Source organism: Lepidochelys kempii, chromosome 27 (genome assembly GCF_965140285.1).
Source record: "Lepidochelys kempii isolate rLepKem1 chromosome 27, rLepKem1.hap1, whole genome shotgun sequence".
Taxonomy (NCBI): Eukaryota; Metazoa; Chordata; order Testudines; family Cheloniidae; genus Lepidochelys; species Lepidochelys kempii.
The window spans coordinates 2587307-2613797 of NC_136406.1; the positions used below are offsets into that span (position 1 = coordinate 2587307).

The window sequence follows — 26491 nt, forward strand, 5'->3', positions numbered from 1 at the left end:
TCCTGCTCTCTCCATGTACCTAGAGAGAGTGTCTGTCTCCTTCTGGCCCACTGCCCTCTTATAAGGGCCAGCTGGGCCCTAATTACACAGGATACAGCTGTGGCTGTTTTCCCAAACAGCCCAGCTTTTTCCCTCTCAGCCCTCTCCCAGGGTTGTTTTAAGCCCTTCAAGGCATGGCGGGGGGACTACCCCGCCACACCCCCATCACTCTTCTCTTCTGCAGACTAAATAAGCCCAGGTCCCTTAGCCTCTCCTCATAAATCATGTGCCCCAGCCCCCTAATTATTTTTGTTGCCCTCCGCTGGACTCTCTCCAATTTGTCCACATCCCTTCTGTAGTGGGGGCACCAAAACTGGATGCAATACTCCAGGTGTGGCCTCACCAATGCCAAATAGAGGGGAATAATCACTTCCCTCGATCTGCTGGCAATACTCCTACTAATGCAGCCCAATATGCCGTTGGCCTCCTTGGCAACAAGGGCACACTGCTGACTCATATCCAGCTTCTCATCCACTGTCACCCCTAGGTCCTTTTCTGCAGAACAGCTACTTAGCCTGTCAGTCCTCAGCCTGTAGCAGTGCGTGGGATTCTTCCGTCCTAAGTGCAGGACTCTGCACTTGTCCTTGTGGAACCTCATCAGATTTCTTTTGGCCCAGTCCTCCAATTTGTCTAGGTCCCTCTGGTCCCTATCCCTACCCTCCATAGTATCTACCTCTCCCCCAGCTTAGTGTCATCTGCGAATTTGCTGAGGGTGCAATTAATCCCATCATCCAGATCATTAATAAAGATGTTGAACAAAACCGGCCCCAGGACCGACCCCTGGGGCACTCCACTTGGTACCAGCTGCCAACTAGACATGGAGCCATTGATCACTACTCATTGAGCCTGACAATCTGAAAGATGTGGAACATGCTTTCAGAAGTCTTAAACGAGCAACACTCTGATGCGGAAACTACAGAACCTGAATCATCAAATAAGAAAATCAACCTTCTGCTGGTGGCATCTGACTCAGATGATGAAAATGAACATGCATCGGTCCGCTCTACTTTGAATTGTTATCAACCAGAACCCGTCATCAGCATGGATGCACGTCCTCTGGAATGGTGGTTGAAATATGAAGGCACATATGAATCTTTAGCGTATCTGGCACATGAATATCTTGCAACGTCGTCTACAAAAGTGCCGTGTGAACACCTGTTCTCACTTTCAGATGACAAAGCAAACAAGAAGTGGGAAGCATTATCGCCTGCAAATGTAAACAAACTTGTTTGTCTCAGCGATTGGCTGAACAAGAAATAGGACTGAGTGGACTTGGAGGCTGTAAAGTTTTACATTGTTTTATTTTTGAACACAGTTTTTGTGCATAATTCTACATGTATAAGTTCAACTTTCATGATAAAGAGATTGCACTACAGTACTTGTATTAGATGAATTGAAGAACACTATTTCTTTTGTTTTTTACAGTGCAAATATTTCTAATAAAAAATAAATATAAAGTGAGCACTGTACACTTTGTATTCTGTGTTGTAACTGAAATCAATATATTTGAAAATGTAGAAAACATCCAAAAATATTGAAATAAATGGTATTCTATTATTGTTTAACAGCGTGATTAATCACGATTAATTTTTTTAATAGCTTGACAGCTCTAGAAATAATACCAGTCTGCCAGATCATAACGAGGACTGCTTTCCTGGAGCACTGCATTTGGGCCACCATATCTGTGCAGGGAGAAAAGCTACTGGACTGATCAGTGCTGCGGAGGCGTTTGCCTATGTCAAGAGAGTGAACAGCTACAACGTGTGCAGCTTGGAGAGTCAGGGGACAGCTGCAGCGCTGCCATGCCACAGTGCAGCTGCGTCCTACGTTGACACGAGGGGTTGGTAATCCACCTCTCCGAGAATTCTGCTGCCCATCTAACTGCATCTACAGCGGGGGTTATATCAACCTAACCACATTTCATACCCCTGATGGATACAGCTAGGTCGATTAAATGTTCACACCTGTGTAGCAGGCCTCCGAGGGGCTTACAGCGGCTTTGCCAGAGCAGTGAGATGTGCAGGTGGGTGAATCACGGATTTTCCAGGTCACTGGCAATTCTGAAATGTCTGAAAAAAATTGCTTCAGGTTAAGCAAAATGTTTCATTTGACTTCAGCTCACACCCCAGATCACTGCCCAGTTCCTTCGCTGTGTTCATTTGCAGTTGTTGCTTCTCTGCAGTGTTAGCCACGTCCCTCAGGAAGGTACAGTGCAGCAAGCCAGGGTGTGACTCGACAGCACTCCAGCTTGCTGCTCAGTAATGTCCCCTGGCCACTGCTGTAGCCACTCCGGCTTCTGGGACGTTCACTGCCCTGTAGCAATGTCCAAGTGGGACATCACTGCATGGCAAACTGGTGTGCTATAGATTCACACCCTGGGCTGTAACCTGTTGTGTAGACAAGCCCTGAGATCAGTCTTGGCGCTTGCTGGTCTGGTGCACAATTTACAGGTGAGTGTAACCAAGAGGATAGGAGTAAACCTCAGAGATTCATAGATTCTAAGGCCAGAAGGCGCCATTGTGAATACCTAATCTGACCTCCCCCATAATACAGGACATCCCCAAAATACTCACTAGAGCAGATCTGTTAGAAAACATCCCATCTCAATTTAAAATTATCAGTGATGAAGAATCCACCGTGACCCTCGGAAAATTGTTCCAATGGTTAATTACTCCCAGTGTTAAAAATGTATGCTCAATTTCCAGTCTGAATTTGTCCAGCTTCAACTTCCAGCCATTGGATTGTGTCAGACATTTCTCTGCTAGACTGAAGAGCCCGGTATTAAATATTTGTTCCCATGTAGATACTTACAAACTGTGATCATGGCACCCCTTAACCTTCTCATTGTTAAACTACATAGATTGAGCTCCATGAATCTATCACTGAAGGGAGGGCACATTTTCTAAGCCTTTAATTAGTCTCGTGGCTTCAGACAGAGAAGTAGGATGGAAAGTTCATTTCGCAGAGGATTTCAAAATTTGGGTTCATTCCGGATGGGAATGAAAACCAGACATTTCAAAATGTTCTGCAAAGAAAAACTCTGGAAAAAAGAAATTTGTTCCAGTCGATTGAAACATTTCCTTTTGCTTTTGACTTTTTTGTAAATTTTATATTACGTGTAAACTTACAATATAATACCAAATAAGAAAGCGGAAATGCAGATCTGTTTCAAAATGAAAAATGACAAAATGGGACGTTTCAACCTTGTTGAACTCCCGCCACACTGCCCGTTTTGCCCCAAAACAAGATTCCCATGGAAGCAACCTGATTTCGTGATGCGTTTCCATTTCAATGGACCCACACACTCCCATGGACTGTAGTTCCAGTGAAGTTTCTCCAGCCAGCAGTACACTAGGTGCTGATCCTGTAGGTGCAGCCAGGAGCTGGGTGCAAAGAGCTCCCCAGGCCCAGATATCAGAGACACTTCCTCTGAGTCTCTCACTTGCAGCCTGCTCTTTGACTGCTCACTGCTGCAGAGCTGGGAGCCGAATCTCTGGGCAAGAACATGCTTCAGGTGTGCAGCTACTGCCGAGTGTCCCTGGCACTTGTGAGACCCATGAAACAGGGATGCTCCATGGGTAATTCTGTCATTGGCAGCCACATGCCATACCCAGCAGGGAGGTTCCCACATTCCTGCTAGGCTTTCTGAGAAGCTTGGGCCATGCCGAGAGTCACACAGACACTGGCCCAGAGATAAAGGTTCCAGATGAAGTCCCCCTTGAAGTCACTGGTAGCTTTGCCATTGACTTCAATGGAGCCAGGATTTCACCTGGAGAATTGGAATCTCTTGTAACTGGCTGGATGCTGGGGCTTGTTTTCTTCCAGCATCTGATGCCAAGCTAATGAACCTGGGGGGGATGGAGGCAAGACGGGCCCCACAGAGCTGCTCCCCCCGTTAAACAAACATGTCAAGCTGGGGTAGGAATAGGATAAAGGATTGGACTAAGGTCTGCCCACATGAGCTGGGCGGTGGCAGATAGTGACCATTTCTGTAAGGAATCCTTTTCAGGGTTGTGCTCCATCAATATCCCCCTTGCTCTGGCTCCATGGTAGATCCCGGCTCCCCAGTGCTTAACGTGGCCTGGACAAAGCGGGAGGGGGGGCCTGTGATAACCCGGCCGATTTAAATTTTCACACACCTGACACAGACAATTCACAAGTTCTTTGATAAACACATCACATCAGCAACAGGTTTCAGAGTAGCAGCCGTGTTAGTCTGTATCCGCAAAAAGAACAGGAGTACTTGTGGCACCTTAGAGACTAACCAATTTATTTGAGCATAAGCTTTCATGGGCTACAGCGCACTTCATCGGATGCATGCAGTGGAAAATACAGTAGGACGATTTTATATACACAGAGAACATGAACCAATGGGTGTTACCATACACACTGTAATGAGAGTGATCAGTTAAGATGAGCTATTACCAGCAGGAGAGAAAAAAACCTTTTGTAGTGATAATCAAGGTGGGCCATTTTCATCAGTTGACAAGAATGTGTGAGGAACAGTAGGGGAGAAAAATAAACATGAGGAAATAGTTTTACTTTGTGTAATGACCCATCCACTCCCAGTCTTTATTCAAGCCTAATTTAATGGTGTCCAGTTTGCAAATTAATTCCAATTCAGCAGTCTCTCATTGGAGTCTGTTTTTGAAGTTTTTTTGTTGTAATATTGTGACTTTTAGGTCTGTAATCGAGTGACCAAAGAGATTGAAGTGTTCTCCAACTGGTGTTTGAACGTTATAATTCTTGACGCCTGATTTGTGTCCATTTATTCTTTTACGTAGAGACTGTCCAGTTTGACCAATGTACATGGCAGAGGGGCATTGCTGGCACATGATGGCATATATCACATTGGTGGATGTGCAGGTGAACGAGCCTCTGATAGTGTGGCTGATGTTATTAGGCCCTGTGATGGTGTCCCCTGAATAGATATGTGGACACCGTTGGCAATGGGCTTTGTTGCAAGGATAGGTTCCTGGGTTAGTGTTTTTGTTATGTGGTGTGTGGTTGCTGGTGAGTATTTGCTTCAGGTTGGGGGGCTGTCTGTAAGCAAGGACTGGCCTATCTCCCAAGATCTGTGCGAGTGATGGGTCGTCCTTCAGGATAGGTTGTAGATCCTTGATGATGCGTTGGAGAGGTTTTAGTTGGGGGCTGAAGGTGACGGCTAGTGGCGTTCTGTTACTTTCTTTGTTGGGCCTGTCCTGTAGTAGGTGACTTCTGAGTACCCTTTTGGCTCTGTCAATCTGTTTCTTCACTTCAGGAGGTGGGTATTGTACTTGTAAGAATGCTTGACAGAGATCTTGTAGGTGTTTGTCTCTGTCTGAGGGGTTGGAGCAAATGCGGTTGTATCGCAGAGCTTGGCTGTAGACAATGGATCGTGTGGTGTGATCTGGATGAAAGCTGGAAGCATGTAAGTAAGTATAGTGGTCAATAGGTTTCTGGTATAGGGTGGTGTTTATGTGACCATCACTTATTAGCACGATAGTGTCCGGGAAGTGGATCTCTTGTGTGCAATGGTCCAGGCTGAGGTTGATGGTGGGATGGAAATTGTTGAAATCATGGTGGAATTCCTCAAGGGCTTCTTTTCCATGGGTCCAGATGATGAAGATGTCATCAATGTAGCGCAAGTAGAGTAGGGGCGTTAGGGGACGAGAGCTGAGGAAGCGTTGTTCTAAGTCAGCATTGTTCTAAGCGTTGTTCTAACAGTATGCCAGTTTTGTTCAATATCTTCATAAATGATCTGGAGGATGGTGTGGATTGCACTCTCAGCAAATTTGCAGATGATACTAAACTAGGAGGAGTGGTAGATATGCTGGAGGGTAGGGATAGGATATAGAGGGACCTAGACAAATTGGAGGATTGGGCCAAAAGAAATCTGATGAGGTTCAACAAGGACAAGTGCAGAGTCCTGCACTTAGGACGGTAGAATCCAATGCACCACTACAGACTAGGGACTGAATGGCTAGGCAGCAGTTCTGCAGAAAAGGACCTAGGGGTGACAGTGGACGAGTTGAATATGAGTATGTTGCCAAGAAGGCCAATGGCATTTTGGGATGTATAGGTAGGGGCATAGCGAGCAGATTGAGGGACGTGATCGTTCCCCTCTATTCGACATAGGTGAGGCCTCATCTGGAGAACTGTGTCCAGTTTTGAGCCCCACACTACAAGAAGGATGTGGAAAAATTGGAAAGAGTCCAGCGGAGGGCAACAAAAATGATTAGGGGACTGGAATACATGAGTTATGAGGAGAGGCTGAGGGAATTGGGGATGTTTAGTCTTCAGAAGAGAAGAATGAGGGGGGATTTGACAGCTGCTTTCGACTACCTGAAAGGGGGTTCCAAAGAGGATGGCTCTAGACTGTTCTCAGTGGTAGCAGATGACAGAACAAGGAGTAATGGTCTCAAGTTACAGTAGGGGAGATTTAGGTTGGATATTAGGAAAAGCTTTTTCACTAGGAGGGTGGTGAAACACTGGAATGTGTTACCTAGGGAGGTGGTGGAATCTCCTTCCCTAGAAGTTTTTAAGGTCAGGCTTGACAAAGCCCTGTCTGGGATGATTTAGTCGGGGATCGGTCCTGCTTTGAGCAGGGGGTTGGACTAGATGACCTCCTGAGGTCCCTTCCAACCTTGATATTCTAGATTCTATGATTCTATGATTCTCTGGGGTTTAAGGTCTCTGTGATTTGGGGGTCTCTCTGGGGATCGGGGGCTGGAGGTGCTGTGGGAGTCAGTAGATTTGGGAGTGTCTCTGGGGCTGATGGTACAGTGACAGTGGGGATGGGGAAGTCTGAGTCCCCGGAGCCCATGCCTGGGGAGCTGCCTCTGCCCCCCCTCCCCACTGCTTCCCATACTGTCCACCCCCACCCTCCCGTCCCTTCCCACTGGCCTGGCTCTGTCAGAACCCCTCTGAGCCTGTCCCTACAAGGAACGCTGCAACCAGTGCTGGAGGATCCATGCCCCCTATGACTTCTCCTAGCCCCTCCCCAGCTTCTAGACTTCCCCAGACACACCACCCCAGAGTTTTTCCATCTGCTGCTCCCTCGGCCCCCACTGATCGCAGCCCAGGCTCTGCTTGCTGACTGACACAGGCCCTCCCATGTGCATGATGGAGGGTGAATGCGTGGGTGGTGCTGGTCTGTGGGGGAGCAGAGTCTGGGGCACTGCATGAGGCAGCAGCTCTGATAGAAGCTCTGTGCCCCTCACCCACACTTCATGGTCCCTTCCCTGCTTGGGGTGCGGGTAGAAAGTGACTGCCCTCGGCCCCCCAAACACACACAGAGAAGAGCTATAGGCCAGCATTGGGCACACCTCTATTCCTCTTTGGGCCAGCCGAGATCTCCCACCATTCCCGGTGTCCCCTGATCTCAGGTGGACTGGGGCTGTCCCAGAGGAGGGAGGACTCAGCCCCCACCCACCCAAGCAGATGAGGCCCTGCTGACACCACCCCAGCAGAGCCATTGTGGGGTGGCAGTGGATCCCTTCCCCAAACACACGCACACTGAGTGCTAACACTCCATGGAGATGCATAGGGCCATTCCCCCCTCTCAGAGCTACTGCTTCAGGCTGTCTGCAGACTCAGGCAGACATCCCCAGAGCAGTTCCACCTGGGGCTTCGATTCAGGTTTTCCTTTGAAATGAAAACTGAGATTCTGACCTGCTCCTGGGACATCAGGCCCACGTCCCCTGCCTAGCGCACGTGGGCTTTAATCCACTTCCCACACTGCAGGTGTGACTGGTTGGCGGACTGGCTGGGAAAGGGAGGAAATGTCATGCACAGAAATAAATTCCCACCTGCACCCAATCCGCCTCCACCACAAAAATGAACATCCCCCTCCAGAATGCTCTCCCCAGGCCCTGGGCCCAGTACTTCTACAGCCCCATCATTGCCAAGGGGGACTTAGCACCCCACAGCCTTCTAATGTCTTTACCCTCCCCACCAGCTGCCAGGCGGGGCAGGCCATTATTGTCTCAGTGATCTGCCCCGTGCTCTGTTGTGGAGCAGGGATTTAACCCCAGGCCGACACCTTAACCACTGGCTCCTCCTTCCTCTCTTGTCAGAGCAGAGGTCACTCCCGGGCCATGTGCCTGGGGCACCTAGCAGGTGCCTTGAGCTGCTTCTCTTCTCCCGCCTCCTCACCCCACCCCCAGTGCCAGGTTCCTGCCCCCAGCCAGCTATTCATGACCTATTTCAAATAGTACTTGTGATGGCGGGAGAAATTGATTGGAGACAGTTCACAACACATGTGGAGCCCACAACCCCCATCCCTTGGCACACCCACTTCTCCTGCAGGAGTTCGCAGGGGCATACACATAATGGATTTCATCTCTGCCACTAAAGTCTGCCGAGCACGTCTGTGGGAGCAGGGTCTGGAGAGGAGAAGATGGCAGGAGCAAGGGAACATCCTCCCCACCTTGTGTGGTTTGTGCAGGGGCTGGGGAGAACTGCAGACCCTCCACTGGGGCTGCTTCAGGCGGACACTAAGCCCCAGAGGTGGGACAGGACAGCAGAGCTGAGCAGCCAAGCGGGAGAGGGGTATACGGCGCCTCTACAAGGGACGTAGCAGTGTGCACATGGGAATGCATTCTGCCTCCAGCACTCAGTGTTGCCAACTGTCACAATTTTTATCAAGACTCCCATAATATTTTATGTCTTAAAGTGCCAGCTCCTGGAGTCAGGTGATTAGGTGAGACTCTCTGCTTTCACGTTTTTAAAGAAGTATGTTTCTAGCCCTTGTGGTTGCACAGAAAAGCTGGACTTCACATGACCCTCATGTGACCTAAAGGCTCAGTAGCATAGAAGGGGTTTTTCTGTCACTGTTTTTCCATCCACTTCCCCCAGTGATGGTATCTAGGGAGCCGGAAGTATTCAGATGAAGTGAGCTGTAGCTTACGAAAGTTTATGCTCAAATAAATTGGTTAGTCTCTAAGGTGCCACAAGTACTCCTTTTCTTTTTGCGAATACAGACTAACACGACTGCTACTCTGAAATCTTCCATAGCTGCGTCTCCACCAGGGTTCGGTCAGCGTAGCTACTGCACTCAGGGGTGTGGATTTTCTCAACCCTGAACACCCTAGTTACACTGACCTAACTTCGAATTGTGCACCAGGCCTGCATGCTCTCTGGGCTGCTTACCGTGCCCCCAGCCTTGAGTAGCTGCAGTTCCCTGTGCAGGAATTACAAGTAATTGGTGTGATCAGCTACTAAGCTTTTCTCCCTGTTACTCCACACAAGGGACAGATTCTTCTACTGCTTCTAAGAAACTCTGTCACTCAGTTTGAGTCATTATTTCTCTGGCTGTGCCCCGGATGGCTACTTCCCTCCCAAAGCAGGGGGTTATTCACCCTTGAAATCATGGCTGGCACTATTCTCACTGCCATAGCCTGGCGGTAGGATTGAAGGAGGTGGCCTTCAATGATCACTAACATGATCAGTGCCCATGTTTCTCTCCCTCCATGCTACTTGCTGCATCTCCAGCTCTCTGGATGGATTCTGGTAGTGGCACCAACAATAAACTAAAGAACCCTCATGCTTCATGGCTTCAGCTAGCCATCTGCAGGGGTCAGGAAGAGATTTTGCTCCCTCCCCCCAGTGGATGATACAAAGCTGGGAGGTATTGCCAATTCAGAGAAGGACTGGGATATCATACAGGAGGATCTGGATGACCTTGTAAACTGGAGTAATAGTAATAGGATGAAATTTAATAGTGAGAAGTGTAAGGTTATGCATTTAGGGATTAATAACAAGAATTTTAGTTATAACCTGGGGACCCATCAATTAGAAGTAACGGAGGAGGAGAAGTACCTTGGAGTATTGGTTGATCATAGGATGACTACGAGCCGCCAATGTGATATGGCTGTGAAAAAAGCTAATGAGGTCTTGGGATGCATCAGGAGAGGTATTTCCAGTAGGGATAAGGAGGTTTTAGTACCGTTATACAAGGCACTGGTGAGACCTCACCTGGAATACTGTGTGCAGTTCTGGTCTCCCATGTTTAAGAAGGATGAATTCAAACTGGAACAGGTACAGAGAAGGGCTACTAGGATGATTCGAGGAATGGAAAACTTGTCTTATGAAAGGAGACTCAAGGAGCTTGGCTTGTTTAGCCTAACTACAAGAAGGCTGAGGGGAGATATGATTGCTCTCTATAAATATATCAGAGGGATAAATACCGGAGAGGGAGAGGAATTATTTAAGCTCAGTACCAATGTGGACACAAGAACAAATGAATATAAACTGGCCACCAGGAAGTTTCGACTTGAAATTAGACGAAGGTTTCTAACCATCAGAGGAGTGAAGTTTTGGAATAGCCTTCCGAGGGGAGTAGTGGGGGCAAAAGATTTATCTGGCTTTAAGATTAAACTCGATAAGTTTATGCAGTATGATGGGATAACATGATTTTGGTAATTAAATATTCATGGTAAATAGGCCTAATGGCCTGTGATGGGATGTTAGATGTGGTGGGATCTGAGTTACTCAGGAAAGAATTTTCTGTAGTATCTGGCTGGTGAATCTTGCCCATGTGCTCAGGGTTTAGCTGATCGCCATATTTGGGGTCAGGAAGGAATTTTCCCCCAGGGCAGATTGGAAGAGGCCCTGGAGGTTTTTCGCCTTCCTCTGTATCATGGGGCACAGGTCACTTGCTGGAGGATTCTCTGCTCCTTGAAGTCTTTAAACCACAATTTGAGGACTTCAATAGCTCAGACATAGGTGAGAGGTTTTTTGCAGGAGTGGGTGGGTGAAATTCTGTGGCCTGCGTTGTGCAGGAGGTCAAACTAGATGATCGTAATGGTCCCTTCTGACCTTAGTATCCATGAATCTATGAATCTCCTAAAGCATCAGAGAGGGGTACGGCTGGAGATAGGACATTAGAGGAGGAGGGCAGAGCCAGATTAACCTTTTGTGGGCCCTGGCGCCCAGTCCGTGTCCCCACTCCCCCTGCTCTGCCCGTGCTCCACCCCAAGGCCCCGTCCCTGCTTGGACTTTTCCCCCTGAGGCCTCACTCACCATTCTCATGCAGGGAGAGGAGTGAGCAGGGGCCAAGGGAAACAGGGGGCGGAGAGGAGCGAGCGTCGGGCAGGGCCTTGGGGGGAAGAGGCCAAGCAGGGGTGGAGCCATGGGGCAGAGTGGGCGGGGTGGGTCCATGGTCTGTGGGCCAGGTGTGGGCCTGGTGCCATTGGCGACATTGCGAACCCGGTACTGGGGGAGGTGCAAGGCCATGCTCTCAGGTGCTTGGCTGGTGGGTCTAGCTCACAAGCTGAGGGTCTAACCAAGTGCCGTATGTGAGGTGGGCAGGAATTTCCCCTCAAGTCAGGTTGGCAGTGAGCTTGGGGCATGGGGTGTTGCCTTCGCCGGCAGCATGGGGAGCAGGCCACTGGCCAGGATTATCTGGGTGTATCTCCCGTCGTCATTTCCCTGCCCTCGGGCACTGGTGCACCTCGGTGCCTGTGGCACGTCGTAGTCCAGCCTCCTGAGGGCTGTGATGCTTTGGGGTCAGTGTGCAGGTGCTGGGCGGTGTCGGTGCCCTGTGCTATGCAGGGACTAGGTGATCTGGGGGTCCCGGCTGGCCTTTTTAATCCCTGTGACTCTCAAAGGCTGTGCCTGAAACACTGCAGTGGCATGGCTGCATCACAGCTGTGTAGACAGTCCCTAACGCGATGGGCGGGGCTCTCCCATCACTGTCGTTCAGCCACCTCCCGAGAGGCAATCGTCAGGTCGACAGAAGAACTGGGGGTGAGGTCAGCATAGCTGCATCCCTGGGCGGTGCGGATTTCACACGCCAGAGCCGTAGCTATGCGTTTCCAGTGTAGACGCGCCCTAATTCAAAGTCCAGGGCTCTCCCACTGTGTTAGGATGACACCTAGTGGCAGATGTGTGAGCACCGCATTTGGGAATTCTATTGCTAGCACACCAGGGGCCTTGGTTTAAAGGTAAGTCATCGAATCAGGGAAGAGAAACAAGGAATGACTCAAGAAATGCCTCGCTCAGCTCTTCTATACATAGCATTGCATGCAGGTGTCCAGTTGAAAGAGCTTGGCACTGGGGGATGGACTGTGCTCTCTTTTCTCACATGGAACAACATCTGTGGCCACTTGTGCCCCATTGATTTCAATAGCTCTCCTCCAGCAAGGTCTGAGCTATTGGAAATCAGGATATCACAGTCTGGCCCTTGTACTGTGAATATCAAGCGCTAAAAGCAAAGCCATCAGGATAAACCTGTGAGCAACGAACCGCCTGAGGACGATCACAGAAAAATATCTGGCAAATCATCTCAAACCGTGAACAGATCTATTGGAATCCCATGCACAGAATCATAGACTATCAGGGTTGGAAGAGATCTCAGGAGGTCATCTAGTCCAACCCCCTGCTCAAAGCAGGATCAATTCCCAGTTTTTGCCCCAGATCCCTAAATGGCCCCTTCAAGGATTGAACTGACAACCCTAGGTTTAGCAGGCCAATGCTCAAACCACTGAGCTGTCCCTGAAAGCTGACCAGAAGGTTCTAAAGAAAGGGTCATTCTAAACTGCAGTGTGCTGGGGCAGCTCTCCCATGGGGTCTTTGTAGCATTTTCACTGGCAGTCTGGAAGAGGAAATAAACAGCAAGGTAACAAAATATGCAGGTGACTCATGGGCGCTATAGCTCAGATACCTCATTCTCCTCTATGGGGAAGGCTCCCTGGCTAGACTACATCACCCATGATGCACTACAGCCTTCCATTTGTTTGACTGGTTGCAGTGCCTCTTGGGAGTCACATGACTGTAGTGCATCAAGGGAGATAAAGTCTAGCCAGGGATCCTGGCTCACGTAAGTGAATGGGGGCAAGAAGCATTCTGTTCTGTGATAGTTTACGGAGGTACTACAACTCCCATGAGGCACTGGGGCAGTTCAGAGGACATGGGTTAATGTTGATCATAGCCAAAATGAAATTTTTCAACATTTCAAGCCCCTGGGGCAAGGCAGCCAATGGGGTTAGGGAAGGGAAGAACAGAACAATACCGAGCATCTCTGAAGCCATGTATGTGATTCCAACCACAGCTCTCCATGTGGGGTTCTGCCTGCTGGAAGCAAAGTGCGGAGAGCAGGAAGCACTGGGGGCTGCTGGAAGGGAATTTCTTCTACTTGTGTTTGGAGCAGCTGGGGTATTCTAGTGACCCACATTCAGAAGCTGCTCCAAGCACTGACTGGCGCAATGGCTGTGATGGAGGCATCTGCTGTCAGTCTCACCAGCCTGGCTCATGCCTTGCCCCAGGGGCTCGAAATGTTGAAAAATTTCATTTTGGCTATGATCGACATTAACCCATGGCCTCTGAACTGCCCCAGTGCCTCATGGGAGTTGTAGTACCTCCGTAGACTAGCACAGAACAGAATGCTTCTTGCCCCCATTCACTTACGTGAGCCAGGATCCCTTCTCTCTGCCTTTCCAGATCCCTTCCATTTGTTTGAATGGTTGCAGAGCCTCTCGGGAGTCACATGACTGTAGTGCATCAAGGGAGATAAAGTCTAGCCAGGGATCTGCCTTTCCAGATCCCTTCACAGGTGTTTGGGACAGTTTGTATACCTCACTGTGTACCTTGGCTGGACTAGCTCCTGAGGCAAATTGCTCATGTGTGGCCCTCATATGTGGAAGCATGGGTGAGCTTAGCTCTGTCCCAGCTCTTGTGATCCCCCTCTGCTTCCTTCCTTTCCCATCCTTTCTGAATTCCAGTTTAGCCCCAGTGGGAGACTAGGGCATGTTAGTTCCACAGTGCAACATGGCCAAATCGGCTGGCTACTGGCTGCCTTGCTAGCTGCAGTGTCCAGTGAATCAACACAGAGCAGCTAGTATATTTCACCCCCTGGTGGATACAATACCCAGTATGAGTGATGGCTGAAACTTTTGGGACCATAAGTTGCCACCTGCACCCCTTGGCTCCAGAATCTCTGTCTCATCTGTGACTGATTGAATGCACTGACACTCGCTAGTGACCTTGGGGGAGATTAGCCCTACAGTGCACATGCCAATTGCACACAAGATATCCCTTCATAGCGGGTCCTTGTCCTGGGTTCTCTTGTTGCTGTGTAGAATGTACAGGTCTGTAGATGTGTCTCTACCTACCACATGGCCACTCAGCACATTGGATAAAGCTGGCTATTCAAGCTGGAAAGACAGATAAAAATAGAGAGGATCCCTGGAGATTTGCTAAGATTTTTCTCTTCTTATCTAACCCATTGGGGGTTGCAGAGTGCTTTCTGGGAGCCCAGCCAAGTCAAGATTCAGAGTCAGTTCTACTGGGTGAAAACTATTTGGAATCCAGATTTTGCACTGGAGTGAACTTTGTCCTAAAAGCTCTTCAGAGTAAGTGGAGCCAGAAATATTTGAGATAAACAGAATTCCGGGAGTCCAGGTTTCTGCTGATCTAATTATAACAAAGGGTATTTGTCAGGGATTTCAGTGGGGTTGGTAGCTCAGGGATAGGACTGGGGCAATGAGAAGCATTCGGAGATTTTGGATAGAGCTGGGTGGGAAATGGCTTTTCCGTCCTGCAAGAGCTTGTGAGCTTTTGGAAGTGTTTCTGTTCTGAGCTGGAACAAAAAGCAGAATCTCGACAAATTTTGCACACGGATCATCCCAAAAAGAATCCAGACGAGGTAAATGAAATGGGTTATTTCGCTCATTTCGAATGTTCCCATTTTTTTACCCGTTTTCACCTTTTTTTTAGTATCAGTGAACTAAAATTGCAAGCAGACAATTCCCTTGTTTTGAACTGGGAAACCGAGGGTTTAACTCGAAATTCTCAACCCGGAACATTTTGACACTTCCAAAGCTTTGTTTGTTTTAAAAAAAAAAAAAATTCGAAGTGGGAGATTCAGCCAAACCGGCCCTTTCTCACCAACACTTTTGCTTTTGTCAAATCAGCATTTTCCCAATGAAAAGAAGAAAATTCCCAGGCGTTTTGAGACTTGGGAAACGCTCGAGAAACACAGCTCATCAAACGTGGCAACTCCTTTGTCTCCATATGATCAGCGCATCCCCGGGGTGTGACATGGCTCTCCCCCTGCACCACCATTGCTGGGGACAAGTTCTCTGATGCAAGCCACACCAGGAATTGTGCAGCTTCCTTCCTTTGATTCTGCAGCTTCTGGCCTTTTGCTTATTACTTGTAAAATCTCACCTGAAGCAGATGTGGCCACTTTGATTTGAACTGAAAAAGTCCGATCTTGTAGCTGCCGGGAGGGGGTCTTTGACTGAGCAGGTCAATACACAGAAAAAGAACATGGCAAACAGCATGGGCATTTCATGGCAGTTTTCGTTTTGCAGTGTTCCCAGCAGTTAGTGGGTTTCCACATTTTTTGCGACAAATTTTTATTGCCATTTTTATCCAAAAAATAAAAATAAAAACCAATTCATTCGTAGACATCAATATCCACTTCCATCATGTTGTCGATTAAAAACAAAAGTGAATAAAAATATCCTGAGAAAATTCACCAAGAACTTTTTATTTAAGATGACAATTTTTGGTGAAAATATGCATTTAAAAAATTGTCAGTTTTGGACTAACAAACTCCTGTTTCAAAAAGTTTCAACCACCCCCACAGTGGCAGCAGCCCAGTGGTTCTCAACCAGGGTTACGTGTACCCCTGGGGGTACAAAGAGGTCTTCCAGAGTGTACATCAACTCATCTAAATTTTTGCCTAGTTTTACAACAGGCTACATGAAAAGCACTAGCGAAGTCAGTACAAACTAAAATTTCATACAGACAATGACTTGTTTATACTGCTCTACATACTATCCACTGACATGTAAGTGCAATATTTATATTCCAATCAATTTTACAATTGCAAGCTAAAAATGAGAAAGTCAGCAATATTTCAGTAATAGGCCGTGTTAGTCTGTATCAGCAAAAAACAACGAGGAGTCCTTGTGGCACCTTAGAGACTAACACATTTATTTGGGCATAAGCTTTTGTGGGCCTAAACCCACTTCATCAGGTGCATGGCATGGAAAATACAGTAGCAGGTATATATACAGTACATAAAAAGATGGGAGTTGCCTTACCAAGTGGGGGTCAGTCTAACGAGACAATTCAATTAACAGTAAAATACCAAGGGAGGAAAAATCACTTTTATAGTGGTAATGAGGGTGGCCCATTTCAAACAGTTGACAAGAAGGTGTGAGTAATAGTATGGGGAAATTAGTTTTTGCAATGACCCATCCACTCCCAGTCTTTATTCAGGCCTAATTTGATGGTGTCCAGTGTGCAAATTAATTTAAAAAATGAATTAACTTTTGTATTTTTATGTCTCATTTTGTAAGCAAGTAGTTTTGAAGTGAGGTGAAACTTGGGGGTACACCATACAGATCAGACTCCTGAAAGGGGTAGAGTAGTATGGAAAGGTGGAGAACCACTGGTGCAGCCCACTCACCCAGAACCACTCCCCGAGCCCTGCCTTGGGGAGACAAGGCCCCACGGCACACCCCACCAGGGCTCCTTGCCGCCCACCTGCCGTGCCCAGGCACAGAATTGGGGTATGTCTAGATTACAAGTGCTACAGCCGCTACTATAGCGTAGCCACCTGCTACTGAAACAGAAGGGGTTTGGCATCGCTGTAGTTAGTCCACCCCCTTAAGAGACAGTAGCAAGGTCAAGGGAGGAGTTCTTCCATTGACCCCAAGTGTCTACCTCAGGGCTTAGGTTGGCTTTAACTACGTCTCTCAGAATTGCACTAATCCAGCCCTGCCCAGCCTGTGCCGTAACCATCCCTGTCCCTGCCCGAGATGAGGCCTCTATTGCTCCCTGGAAACATTTGAGCTCCAACGTGTGAAGCCTTTTGTTGCTGGTGCATTAGCCACTCCCAGCATTCGGGGTGTCTCCTGTTTGTGAATCTGTCCCCGGTGCTTGCTGAAGCCCTGGGCTGAGTCTGTCTCCATCCCTGCTCTCCGCAGAAGCCGCTGTCCAGAGGCAGCACGTCATCCCTATGCAGTACCGTGGATTACAAGGCACCAGAGGTAGAGGCAGAGGAGGCTGCAGATGAGGCTGCCGAGGGCCAGGGGCCCGAGGAGTGCTTCACCGAGGGTAAGGGAGCCGCGCAGTGACCCTGCACCGGGGGAGCAGGTGGGTGGAGGGTTGCCCCGTCCTGGTACTGTCCCAGAGCACCAGCTGTCCCTGCAAAACACAGCACAACTGCCCCAAAACTAACAGAGAATGGGCCAAGGGTAGAGAACGGGCCCTGCAGTGATAGACTCCAGGAACTCAATCTAGTTAGATTAACAAAGGGACAGTTAAGGGGTGACTTGATCACTGTTTATAAGCACCTGGGGAACAAATATTTAATCATGGGCTCTTCAGTGTAGTAGAGAAAGGTCTAACATGGTTAGATCTCACCACAAACTCACAGAGCCCCCATGGGATCTCAATGCCCTGCGATCCCAACACCCATGGGATCCCACCCACAAACTCACAGCCCCCATAGATCCCATCCCCCTGGGATCCCACCCCAAACTCACACAGCCCCCATGTGATCCCATCCCCCCCTGGAATCCCACCCCAAACTCACACAGCCCCCATGGAATCCCAACAGCCCTGGATCCCAACACCCATGGGATTCCACCCACAAACTCACAGCCCCCATAGATCCCAACCCCCATGGGATCCCATCCCAAACTCACACAGCCCCCCCCCCCCCCGCGGGGATCCCATTCCCCCCTGGAATCCCACCCCAAACTCACACAGTCCCCATGGAATCCCAACCCCTCTGATTCCCAACACCCATGGGATCCCTTCCCAAATTCACACAGCACCCCCAGGGATCCCAACTCCCCTGGGATTCCCCCCACAAGGAATCCCACCCCAAACTCATGCAGCTCCACACCAGATCCCACCCCAAAACTCACATGGCAACTCAGAAGAACAATGCTTCTTTTCCCAGGCTATGACAGGCCCCTGGTCCAAAGGGTGCCAGCCCCCTCCATTGATAGTTTTCCCAGGGGTGGAGGGTGCAGCATGGCCAGTGCTAGCCAGGGCTGGTGGTGGGAGGCAGGGGCCCTGCAGCAGGTCAGGAATTGTACATGGACCAGGACAACGGAAAAGGTGAAGGAAAAGCCTGGAGGGGGAAAGGCAAAGGGGAAGTGGGGGGAGGCGCTGTTGTGGGGAGAGAGAAAGAAAGAGGGAAGAAAAAGGAGGGGCTGGTGTTAAGGAGCGGAAAGAAGAGGCATGAGAGGAAGTGGAGTGAGGAGAGAACAGATGTTAGGGAGGGGCAGGGGGCACGTAGAGGCGGGGTCAGAGGGGCCGGTGTAAGGGAGGGGTGGAGGGCGGGGGCTGGTGCAGGGGAGGGGTCAAAGGAGCAGCCAGGGGGGCGGTATAAGGGAGCAGCAGGGGGCTGGTGGGGTGTATGGTTTTGGGCCATGTGCCCCAGAGGAGGCGCTTCCCCAGGTGAGGGCAGGTGGCAATGCCACGGCATCCTGACACAGGTGAGCAGCTTTACTCCCTAGCCTGGTCCGTCCCAGAGGGCAGGCTCCTGGCAGATGAGTCGAATTTGCCTGTCTCCAGGCCGGATCGCCTCTGCCCATCCAGGCCCAGCTTGCTCTGGTCTGGCAGAGCAGCACCTGGCTGGCTTGCTACACCGGGAGACGACTCTGCCACCTGCAGCTCCCCAGAGGGGCCGCTGGCCCTGTGTCTGCCATGCCATGGCTCAAGAACTAACCGTGCCTCTCTGCATCCCTTCCCAGCCTGCGTGCGGCGCTTTCCTTTCCTCTACGTCGACATCACAACCGACAAGGGGAAGATCTGGTGGAACCTTCGGAAAACCTGTTTCAAGATCGTCGAGCACAACTGGTTTGAGACCTTTATCATCTTCATGATCCTCCTCAGCAGTGGAGCGCTGGTGAGTCACAGGTTTCGGTCCCTCACCGAAGCCCCCATGTACCCTGCACCGAGCCCCCTGGATTGTGGGACCCCGGAATGGCAGGCTGCATGCAGGCTTGTGGCAGTGCCAGATACTCCCTAAAAGGAGGTGAATTGGATTTGAAGCGAAAGGATCAGCATTCTGCGCTTTGGGCACCTGTCCAGGTAGGGGAGGATGTGGGGGGCTGTGGGCTAAGCACCACAAGTGGGGATGTTTTGCTCTGATCAGCGGCAAAATAGTTAATGTTGAACAGTAAAATGCCATCAGTAGATTTCAGGCTACTAAGCCTGACTTCAGTACCAGGCAAACTGGTTGAAACTATAGTGAAGGACAAAATGATCAGACACATAGATGAAGAGGATCTGTTGGGGAAGAGTCAACATGTTTTTTTTAAAGGGAAGTCATGCCTCACCAATCTGCCAGAATTCTTTCAGGGGGTCAACAAGCATGTGGACAAGGGGGATCTAGTGGATATGGTGTACTTAGATTTTCAGAAAGTCTTTGACAAGGTCCCTCACCAAAGGCTCTTAAGCAAAGTAAGCTGTCATGTGATAAGAGGGAAGGTCCTCTCATGGATTGGTAACTGGTTAAAAGGTAGGGAACAAAGGATAGGAATAAATTGTCAGTTTTCAGAATGGAGAGAGGTAAATAGTGGTGTCCCCCAGGGGTCTGTACTGGGCCCAGTCCTATACAATATATTCATAAACGATCTGGAAAAAGGGATAAACAGGGAGGTGGCAAAATTTGCAGATGATACAAAATTATTCAAGATAGTTAAGTCCTAAGCAGACTGTGAAGAGCTGCAAAAGGATCTCTCAAAACTGGGTGACTGGGCAACAAAATAGCAGATGAAATTCAATGTTGATAAATGCAAAGTAATGTGCATTGGAAAACATAATCCCAACTATACATATAAAATGATGGGGTCTAAATTAATTGTTACCACTCAAGAGAGAGATCTTAAGAGTCATTGTGGAGAGTTCTCTGAAAACATCCACTCAATGCACAGCAGCAGTCAAAAAAGCAAACAGAACGTTAGGAATAATTAAGAAAGGAATAGATAATAAGACAGAAAATATCATATTGCTTCTATATAAATTCATGGTACACCCACATCTTGGATACTGTGTGCAGACGTGATCGCCCCATCTCCAAAAATTGGAATTGGAAAAGGTTCAGAAAAGGGCAACAAAAATGATTAGGGGTATGGAACGGCTGTCATATGAGAAGAGATTAATAAGCCTGGGACTTTTCAGCTTGGAAAAGAGATGACTAAGGGGGGATATGATTGAGGTCTATAAAATCATGATGGTGTGGAGAAAGTAAATAAGGAAGTGTTAATTACTCCTTCTCATAACACAAGAACTAGGAGTCACCAAATGAAATTAATAGGTAGCAGGTTTAAAACAAACAAAAGGAACTATTTTTTCACACAATACACAGTTAACTTGTGGAACTCCTTGACAGAGGATGTTGTGAAGGCCAAGACTATAACAGGGTTGAAAAAAGAACTAGATAAGTTCATAGAGGACAGGTCCATCAATGGCTATTAGCCAGGATGGGCAGGGATGGTATCCCTATCCTCTGTTTGCCAGAAGCTGGGAATGAGTGACAGAGAATGGATCACTTGATGATTACCTGTTCTGTTCATTCCCTCTGAGGCATCTGGCATTGGCTACTGGGCTATATCTTTTGGTCTGATACTGGGCTAGTATCTTTTGGTCTGACCCAGTATGGCTGTTCTTATGTTCAGTGTTAATGATCCATTTAGATGAATAAATGAGATTGTTCACAACTCCCGCACACTCCGGCAAACTTCATTTCATTTGTTCCCATTTGGAAGGGATTTTTGTAACCCGCAAAGGTTTGCAACCTAGATTATAAAAGCCTCGAATGGCCCCAAAATTGGCTGTTCCTAGGGACTCCCAAAGCTCCAGGAGACACCCTTCCTCTCCACTGCCCCAGGGCCCTGCTCTTTGAAAGTTGGTGTCAGAACCAAACACAGCTTTTGCAGATCCATCCCCCTAGAATGTCCTAAATGACTGTGGGTCTGCTCGGGTGGCTGAGCTGCAGGGCGTATAGTCCATTCCCCCTTTGGCAAATACCACCCACTCTTCAGCATTGCCGGAGAACTTTTTTGTAATGGTGGCTTGATTTTAAGGAGATGGTTTTATCACTTTTCATCAGCTCTGTGGCCCTGGCTGTCAGGGGACACTCATTAGACAAGATTATTGTATTGATTGGTTTAGCGTTAGCAGCTGGTTATTGCTTTGCTATCCTAGTGCCTGAGTGATGATCTGAAGTTGGTCAGACAGTAAGTAATGGTTCAGCTTGTTTTTGGTTCCCCTTTAAGTATTTGGACTGAATACATCTGGGCTGCAAAAGTAAGTCCTTGTTTGCATTCCTGAGACCTTCCTCTCTGCAACTCTGGGGGTAACATTTTCATATGTGTCTAAGTGACTTAGGGGCCTGAGTCCAATTTTCAGAAGTGATTTAGGCACTTAGGAGTGGCACTGTCAATGGACATAGGCTCCAAGGGGTCAGAATTTCAGAGGTATTTAGGTGCCTAAAGATGCAAATAGGCACTCGGTGGGATTTTCAAATGCCCTCTGCGCCTATCTCCCATTGATTTCATTGGCACCTTTGGGTGCCCAACTACCTTTCAAAATCTGGCCCAAAACCACCAGAACCCTTTAAATGCAGCAAAAGGAGAAAGGCCTTAGTCCGGCTGCTGCTCTCCTGTCCCACTGTAGCCGTGAATCCCTCTGCTGGGAGCTCGTCTCACGGAAGCCCGACTCATCTAGCTCTGCGCCTCTCCTAGGCTTTTGAAGACATCTACATTGAGCAGCGGAAGGTGATCCGCATCATCCTGGAGTACGCTGACAAGATCTTCTCCTACGTGTTTGTCCTCGAGATGGTACTCAAGTGGGTGGCCTATGGTTTCAAGGTGTACTTCACCAACGCCTGGTGCTGGCTCGATTTTCTCATTGTGGATGTAAGTTGCTGCTCGAGCAATGGAGCAGGAAAGAGCATCTCTGTGATTTGGAGCGGGGGGCAGGACCTGGGGGAAGAGGCAGAGAGGGGGCAGGGCCTGGGGGAAGAGGCGGAGTGGGGGCAGGGCCTGGGGGAAGAGGCAGAGAGGGGGCAGGGCCTGGGGGAAGAGGCGGTGTGGGGGGCAGGGCCTGGGGGAAGAGGCAGCGTGGGGGGCAGGGCCCGGGGGGAAGATGCTGAGAGGGGGCACGGCCTGGGGGAAGAGGCGGTGTGGGGGGCAGGGCCTGGGGGCAGAAGTGGAGAGGGGGCAGGGCCTGGGGGGAAGAGGCGGAGTGGGGGCAGGGCCTGGGGGAAGAGGCAGAGAGGGGGCAGGGCCTGGGGGCAGAGGCGGAGAGGGGGCAGGGCCTGGGGGAAGAGGCAGAGAGGGGGCAGGGCCTGGGGGAAGAGGCAGAGAGGGGGCAGGGCCTGGGGGAAGAGGCAGAGAGGGGGCAGAGCCTGGGGGAAGAGGCGGAGTGGGGGCAGGGCCTGGGGGGAAGACGCAGAGAGGGAGCAGGGCCTGGGGGGAAGAGGCGGAGTGGGGGCAGGGCCTGGGGGAAGAGGCGGAGAGGGGGCAGGGCCTGGGGGGAAGACGCAGAGAGGGGGCAGGGCCTGGGGGAAGAGACGGAGTGGGGGCAGGGCCTGGGGGCAGAAGCGGAGAGGGGGCAGGGCCTGGGGGGAAGACGCAGAGAGGGAGCAGGGCCTGGGGGGAAGAGGCGGAGTGGGGGCAGGGCCTGGGGGAAGAGGCAGAGAGGGGGCAGAGCCTGGGGGCAGAGGCGGAGTGGGGGCAGGGCCTGGGGGCAGAGGCGGAGTGGGGGCAGGGCCTGGGGGGAAGACGCAGAGAGGGGGCAGGGCCTGGGGGCAGAAGCGGAGAGGGGGCAGGGCCTGGGGGAAGAGGCGGAGAGGGGGCAGGGCCTGGGGGAAGAGGCAGAGAGGGGGCAGGGCCTGGGGGCAGAGGCGGAGAGGGGGCAGGGCCTGGGGGAAGAGGCGGAGTGGGGGCAGGGCCTGGGGGGAAGACGCAGAGAGGGGGCAGGGCCTGGGGGAAGAGGCGGAGAGGGGGCAGGGCCTGGGGGAAGAGGCAGAGAGGGGGCAGGGCCTGGGGGCAGAGGCGGAGAGGGGGCAGGGCCTGGGGGAAGAGGCGGAGTGGGGGCAGGGCCTGGGGGCAGAGGCAGAGAGGGGGCAGGGCCTGGGGGAAGAGGCGGAGTGGGGGCAGGGCTGGGGGGAAGAGGCAGAGAGGGGGCAGGGCCTGGGGGCAGAGGCGGCGTGGGGGCAGGGCCTCAGGGGAAAAGGTGGAGTGGGGGGGCCCCAGGGCGGAGCAGGAGGCAGGGCCTGGGGGCAGAGGCGGCGTGGGGGCAGGGCCTCAGGGGAAAAGGTGGAGTAGGGGGGCCCCAGGGCGGAGCGGGAGGCAGGGCCACTGTCCAGGCGCCAGTGGCCTTCCCCACTTCTAGGGAGCTTCCAGCGCTTGCACCTAACACAAGTGTCACGCACCGCCTATGGTGCCCAGGCTGTGTAGGTCGCCCCCAAGAGACTGGCCCACGGTCACTCATGGCATGTGCGGAGAAGCAGGGTCCCCTGAACCCCAGGCTCACCCCGTAACCAGCGGGCTGAGCCTCTGAGCGCCAACCCTCCGGGTGGGAAATGTCCATCGAGGATGGGGAATGAGGTGCGGGCCCTGCAGGGGAAGGCAACACGTTGCCATAGGTGCCGACTCCATGGGTGCTCCGGGGCTGGAACACCCATGGAAAAATGTAGTGGGTGCTCAGCACCCTCTGGCAGCCCCATGGATCAGTGCCTTTCCCCCCGCCAGCACCTCCCGCCTGCCCCTGCTCCTTCCCTGCCCATCGGCTCCTCCCCATCCTTGCCAGCACCTGCACCCCCCACAACCAGCGTGCAGGAGGTGCTGAGGGGGCAGGGAAGAAGCAGGGGCAGGAAGAGGCAGGGGAGGGGGCAGGAAGACGTGGGGTGGGAGATTGGGGGGAGGGGTGGAGTGGGGGCAGGGCCTGGGGCAGAGCAGGGGTGAGAAGAGGCAGGGTAGAGGTTTGGGGGGAGGGGTGGAGCGGGGGCAGGGCCTGGGGCAGTGCAGGGGTCGAGCATCCCCCTGGGAACAGAGGACGTCAGCGCCAATGCAAGTTGCCATCTCCTCTGGAGCTGCCTCAGGTCCATCAGCGCCCCTGCTAATGGCTCTGGGTTTCTCCCAAGGTTTCCATTATCAGCTTGACAGCAAACTGGCTGGGCTATTCTGAACTGGGCGCCATCAAATCGCTGAGGACTCTGAGGGCTTTGCGACCACTGCGGGCTCTGTCAAGATTCGAAGGCATGAGGGTAGGTCCTTTGCCAGGCCTCCTGACTGGGTGTGACCCCGGGTTGTTGGCACCTGGTAGACCCAGAGCCGCTAGGTATTTCTTGGTGTGAGGGCCTAGAGAACCAATGTGTTGGCCACAGAGCCAGCTATGCCCTGGCGCTTCTCGAAAGGGCTTTTCAGAGGAAATGGCTGCCTGCATTGCCAAAACCCAGCCTTTGGATATTGGAGATAGACCTACAATCATGAGATTCTAAAACTAGTAACTTTGGCAAGTTCCTTTGCTGTTCTTTTGGGGTCACATGTTGAAGCTTTTCTCTGCAATCGCAAGGGCTAGACATGTTGCTTCTTTACTGAAAGCTGAGAACTCTCATGAAATCACCAGCTTCCAAGAGCTGGAACTTTAACAAGATCCTCAACTACCCTGAGACTCGCCATGAGTGGGCAACACTGGATCGCTCCCCTACAGACCCAGCGATGGGGAGCGTGGAGTGCTCACAGAGGGCAGGGGACAGGACTTCCTGCCAGGCTGGTGGCTCCCTGCACAGAGCTGAGGGAAGGGCAGGGTGGGCACGGAGGGGCCAGGCCCCCAAATTGTATTCAGAAGACTCGGATTCGCTCTCCAGCTGGCGTTGGTGGTGCATGGGGTAACGCAGCCCGTCTGGGAAGATGTTCTCCTCTGGGCCTCACTCTTTGAAGCCCAGTTGCTCCAACTTTAATGCCCTCCAAGTGCAGCCCTGGATTGCACCACACCTGGCATGTGCCTGGCCCCCTGCCTGCTCCTCTCTCCTCCACGGTGCCAGCCTAGAGCTTCGAAATGGAAGAGGAGGGCGCAGGCCCAGGAGGCCATGCTGCTAACCTGTGCAACCGCCCATGCTGCCATGGCTTTCCTGCTCTTGGCACTCAGTTATCTAGCTACATCAGAGCCAGTGCGGGTATGTCTGCACATGCTGCAATCACATCGCTGACCGCAGTGTAGACAGTTCCGTTCCAGCTAGACAAGGTCCCATCTCTCCCGGGTGGCGCATCCCGTGTTCTCTTCGGCTTTGTGGAGTGGGGAGGCTCAGATCTGGCCGTGGTGGGCTGTGCCTCACACAGGAACTCCAGGTAACTGCACCTGCAGCATAGTAACTGTCCAGGTGGCTTTGAGGAGTCGCAGCTGCTCCCAGGTGAGGGGTACCTGTAATTCCGTCCGAGCGGCAGAGCTAACACCCAGCCACAGAACTGTCCCGCGCGAAGTCCCGAGCCGCTTCCCCTAGGCCAGCCCTGCCCTCTCTCCTCCCGTTGCAGGTGGTGGTGAACGCCCTGCTGGGTGCCATCCCTTCCATTATGAACGTCCTGCTGGTCTGCTTGATCTTCTGGCTGATATTCAGCATCATGGGGGTGAACCTGTTTGCGGGGAAGTACTACCGGTGCATCAACACCACCACGGACGAGCTCTTTGACATCAGCGAGGTGAACAACAAAAGCGACTGCCTGGCGCTGCTCCACACCAACCAGGTGCGCTGGGTCAACGTCAAGGTCAACTTCGACAACGTGGGCTTGGGCTACCTGTCCCTGCTGCAGGTGGTAAGTACTCCGCCGTGCAGCAGCTCTTGGCCTGAGGTAACCCCAGGCTGGCACAGCTCCCCAGCCGGAGCAGCTGTCAGATGCCGAGCGAGAGGCTCCCCTGCAGCTCCTAACCACCAGGCTGCCGGGCTTTATTTTATCATTATGTACCTGACAGTAGCACCTAGAGTCTTGACCAAGATCAGGGCCCCGCTGTGCTAGTGCAGAGTGAGTGACTGTCCCTGCCCCAAAGAGCTTACAGGAAAAATAGATAGGACCAAATGATAGGACCCATTTTACAGAAGGGGTGGGGGGAAACTGAGGCACAGAAAGGGGAAGGGACTTGCCCAAGGTCACCTCCTACAGGTCAGATTGGCACCCAGTGCTCAGCTCATCAAAGGCATGTAGGTGCCTAATTCCCTTTGGAATCAGTGGCAATTAAGTGCCTAAATACCTTCGAGGATCAAGGCCTAGGTCTCCTGCCTGCCAAGCCAGCTGCCAATCCACTGGATCATGACGCCTTTTAATTCCAAAATCTAGATTTCACACACACAAAAGCTTGGAACAGGTGAGACGTCATGGGGCCATGAGCAGAAATTAGCTTTCACTGGAGGGGAGGTAAAGGAATGCTTGGAAAATGTGAACCTATTCCAGTCAACCTGTGCAGGCGATACTGTGCCCTAAGGAGTTACGCTCAC

At 51.3% G+C, this 26491-nt stretch overlaps 1 protein-coding gene across 1 annotated transcript in view; it reads left to right on the top strand.

The window, feature by feature from the left end:
- Positions 1 to 26491, top strand: part of SCN4A (sodium voltage-gated channel alpha subunit 4) — a 107910-nt gene that overhangs the window by 70080 nt on the left and 11339 nt on the right. The window contains exons 16-20 of the mRNA XM_073326359.1: positions 16962 to 17091; positions 18744 to 18898; positions 21741 to 21914; positions 24146 to 24268; positions 25536 to 25814. Of these exons, the coding sequence (XP_073182460.1) occupies positions 16962 to 17091; positions 18744 to 18898; positions 21741 to 21914; positions 24146 to 24268; positions 25536 to 25814 (861 nt within the window). The remainder of the gene's footprint in view (positions 1 to 16961; positions 17092 to 18743; positions 18899 to 21740; positions 21915 to 24145; positions 24269 to 25535; positions 25815 to 26491) is intronic.